A 4,172-nucleotide genomic window follows, 5' to 3' on the forward strand; every position below is an offset into this window, starting at 1 on the left:
CCATTTAATTCATCACAGTACCCAACAGTGACATGTCTGAAAACCGGAAGCCACATATACTTCTTTGTGCCACCGCTGCGTTCAGGCACAGGCTGCTCATCACCAGAGGATGACAGATGAGTTCTCTAAAAGCATTCAGCTGGTGAATAGATTCCAGGACCCGTGAATCGCGCTTCACAAGGTACAGAGAGGGAATTGCAGTTAAACCCGTATTCGTGGATGACTGAGGGAGCTGGGCCTTTGCCCTAGATAGCCCCAGCCCACTTAAAGCCCTGGTATAATCCTATGCTGGTGCCTCAATAATATAGATGTGTAAAGTGTTGTTGGGGTTTTGCCCAGCCTCCCAATGCCCTGGTAATGTTTGGCCAGGGTGTTGTCTGTCCGACTTATCTCCTCTTTGTTTTGATGAGTGTTTCCATTTGCAAGTGTCCGCATTGATGCATGGTGTGATTTTTCGATGTCTCATTCTATACTCACAGTTATTGGCTAAATACATCATTTGTTTAATCTAAACATCAGGCAATTCATGCCCCCGCCCCCTCCCCTCCCTGTGGAGAGTCACACACCTGCCGCCAGAGCAGGGTAGGTTGCAGCAGTGTTAATGCTAGCAAAGGGGTTGCCCAGGAAGAAAGGCGGACCATCCCCGCACCCCTTGTAACCAGTGAGGGGAGTGGCACTAACATTGCAGGCGTGAAAGGTGTTTAGAACTATAAGCAGCAATTAATAAAAGAAAGCCATGAGAAAGTAATGAATGTACAATGTCATTTTATTGAGCTCTTTCTTCCTGGCACAGGGTCACATTCTCGGAGATTGCTGCACATTTCTCATGAATGAGGATGACTGAAGAATCCCATGAAAGTCACTCAATGTCACAGACATTTTCCAGCCGAGAGCAAGAGCAGGGCATCCTTAGATCTGATGCAGAGCCAATCCTGTCCCCGAATGAGATGCTGGGATAATCGCAGCCCTGCAAACATTGCATCTCCCAGGACAGACCCACTGCCAGTCACTGAGATGCTACTATCTGGCTGAGAGCCCCCCCCCCCACACTGACCATCTTTATAAAAGATATCACAGCATTGCATAACTTACACACGTGGCGGTAACATTGCTTCTAAAATGAAGCCTCGCAACTGGGAGAATTGTTCCTCCTTTTCCTTCATCCACATGGAATGATAAACTTTGAGAATACAGAATACATGTGCACATTGTCACATACATGTTCAGAGATAATTCACATATCTCCAACATACTAGGAACACACTTTGCCATCACAGAAGGCAGGGATTTTGTGGTACATTTTCATTGAAAATAGAAGATATCAAAACTGATATATAAACAGGGTCATGACCCCAACATCACTAAGATCAATAAATAGCTGATCATCATGTAATGTACAAATACGATCAACATGAATGTTAAACACAGACTGAACATGCATCAGGGCCCGATCCAAGGCCCTTGTATCACAAATGCATGTGCTACTGATCACTGCAAATAGATCAATGAATCTGCAGTGCATGCACACAGTGCACACAGTGCACATCCAGTGAGGATAATAAGCAGGTTTACATGTAAATGCACTTCTTAAACAGAAGTTACATGATGGAACACAGGAACAAGAACAAGTTCTGAAATATACATTACCATCATCAGATCACAAACGCCATGCTAAGAATGACATTCAGAAACATTCGCAGTTTCTTATTGAATATTTTCGAACAACTTCTACAATGAAGATATATTTTAAGCAATAACTTGTCCTCACTTTCATAAATAATGAGATAGTTATTTTCAACTAAGGATATAATACTGACTCCATTTCCATCCTAGGACTATATCATAGTGACATGTTGTCCATCCCACAGGGACGTAGCATTCCCCAATCACTGCCCTCCTGGAAGATCAGTAAACTCGCCCCAGGCAGAGCACGGGAGACATGAGAAGGCATATTCTCCACACAGGGAGGACCAAGGCCTCTAAACAAGGCCGCCCAGAGTCGGAAGAAAAGTCCATGGCCGCAGCCCCGGCATTACCAGGGTCTCCAGGGGGCTCTGGGGCTGTCCTGGGCTGGCTCTTTAGTGCTGCCTGGGCAGGACGGAGGCCGAGAAGGACACACAGCCTCTGTTGCAGCCCCAGGTCCATGGAGGGCGCTCAGCAGCTTCACCCGGGTCTCCGTGGGGGCTCCATGGAGGGAGAGGAAGTGCAGAGAGTCCTGGAGGCACCTGGAGTAACTTTCGCTGGCAGCCATTGCTGAAAGGAAATAGAAGAAGGACATTAATGTTTGGTTCATTTCCATTACATGGTCTGGACACAAAATACAGGTTATGCTAAAGAACACATTTATAAAATGAATGGACAATTATTATCGTTCCACTTTTCAATTGTCAACCGTTTTCATGTGCATCTGCATCTGGTGTGTTATTAAGAAGTTTCTAGAAATGTGAACGCCATAAAATGTTTGGGGGTTTAAAGCTTCACTGATTTAACGTGTTTTAGACCTAGCAAAATGGGCACTTAAGATGAGGGGACAAATCGGATGCCAGAGGAAGGAAGGATGGGAAGAGAAATGAAGGCGGCCGGGAGGTTTAGAGGGAGAAGAAGGGTCGGGTGGAACTAGAAAGAGAATGATGAAGCGGGGAAGGAAAAAAGGGGCGAGACTGATTTCATGTGGAAAGAAGGGAGGGAGAGAAAGCCGGTGGCAAGGGGCTTCACATAAAGGATGAAGGAGAGAGAGATGAAGGGTGTCTGGGCGATGGCTGGCAGGAGGGTGTTGAGAAGGGTAGGGAGAGAAGGAAGTGAGACACATACGGATGCTGGAAGGGTGAAGACTCCATGGGGGGGACATGCAGCAAATGGGGGGAAGGGGCTGGACTAATGGCGGTGACACGCTTGACAACAGCCTTTTAAAGACACGTAGGCGCAGCACTGCAGCGCAGTCTTTTCCAGCTATGTACATTCACTGGAAAAAGTGTAGACCACAACACCGAATTCTGCTGAAAGAGGTGGGTGTGGAATCCTGCGCGGGGATGGACGTGAGGGAGGGGGCATGCATTGCACTATAGATGTATGGTTTTACTGAAACCTACACAACCCTTCCATGGTGAGTCTCGCTGTTCTCCTGAACATTATATATTCACACCTCGACGTCTGCCCCCGCCCATACATGGACTCTCCTGCATCACCTGTAAAATTAACCATCCCGTTATCGTTTCTCACCTGGTGCTGCTGTCTGCACGCGCTGGGCCAGGGCTCTCACGGCCATTTCCAGGATATCCGCTTTCTCTGCTTTGGGCGGAAGCTCCTGGTCCCCAAACTCTCTCTGCAGTAACATCCTCAGCTGCTCAATGCTGCTGTTGATCCGCTCTCTCCTCATCTTCTCAACCGCCGGTTTTCTCAACTGCAGAAACAAAAAGGCGCGCCTGTTACTAAATGCGTCACACGCGGATCGATGGCTGATATTTGGAAATCTCTCCAAGTGAACATAATATCTTGCTAATTACGCTGCATGTATAACAATGTTGCTGCATGTACATATGCATATATATTTGCAGGTTCTATTTCAGCAAGTCATATAATCTATCGTTATTTTCTTGCCTCTTACCTTTCTAATGCCTCTGCCCTCGAGCTCCTGCCCATACTGTTCCAAGGGGCAGAAAGGCGCCATCTTGCCCAGTCTGGGGTGAAGGGCTGGTTCTCTGTAGTGAGGCTGCAGTGATCTGAAGAGCTCCCTCCCTCCAGCCCTATTTATCCCCCTCAGCTGCAGGGAAATGTGTGGGGCTGCGGCTGGGGAGAGGTTCCCACACTCAGCAGCCAATCAGAGAGCAGCAGGAACAATAGAAGTGTGTCCCATTACAAGGCGAGAGGCAGGGGAGCATCTGGGACCCGACACAATGCACCCGAGTGTGGGAAAGACCCGCCACTCTAAAGGGATAAGTAATCAGGCGTGTGTCAGAGGGTGCCCCGGGCACCTGCCACCAGATAAACACCGTGCCGTAAACTTCAAAGAAGGGAAAGTGTGTGCACTATTTACCGCAACGGACCGGGGCACCGCCCTCGGGACTGCCCAAGACACCACGGCACCCCGTGGCCCACTCTATATCTTCAGGGTGGCCCCCGTAGTCTTCGGGGTGGGGGGGGGGGGGGAGAGGGGCGCTCAGGGAGTTGTTTCT

The 4,172-nt window shown here is 48.5% G+C and overlaps 1 protein-coding gene across 1 annotated transcript; it reads right to left on the minus strand.

Moving 5' to 3' along the window:
• Positions 1-745: 745 nt before the first annotated feature.
• Positions 746-3,708, minus strand: LOC138472313 (transcription factor HES-5-like). Its single transcript, XM_069610437.1, has 3 exons — positions 3,605-3,708; positions 3,220-3,400; positions 746-2,253 (listed from the first exon to the last, which is right to left on the minus strand). The coding sequence occupies exons 1-3, from the start codon at positions 3,665-3,667 to the stop codon at positions 2,033-2,035; spliced, it is 465 nt and encodes a 154-aa protein (XP_069466538.1). The 5' UTR covers positions 3,668-3,708; the 3' UTR covers positions 746-2,032.
• Positions 3,709-4,172: the final 464 nt, after the last annotated feature.

The sequence above is a fragment of the Ambystoma mexicanum genome, chromosome 8 (assembly GCF_040938575.1).
Source record: "Ambystoma mexicanum isolate Mex_15411 chromosome 8, UKY_AmexF1_1, whole genome shotgun sequence".
Taxonomy (NCBI): domain Eukaryota; kingdom Metazoa; phylum Chordata; class Amphibia; order Caudata; family Ambystomatidae; genus Ambystoma; species Ambystoma mexicanum.

Bases quoted from the DNA above. Each gene is read 5' to 3' on its own strand.
- LOC138472313 (XM_069610437.1), bottom strand. From the start codon at position 3,667: ATGGCGCCTTTCTGCCCCTTGGAACAGTATGGGCAGGAGCTCGAGGGC. The intron at 3,401-3,604 runs GTAAGAGGCAAG...TTGTTTCTGCAG, and splicing joins AGGGCAGAGGCATTAGAAAG to TTGAGAAAACCGGCGGTTGA. The intron at 2,254-3,219 runs GTGAGAAACGAT...ATTTCCTTTCAG, and splicing joins CGTGCAGACAGCAGCACCAG to CAATGGCTGCCAGCGAAAGT.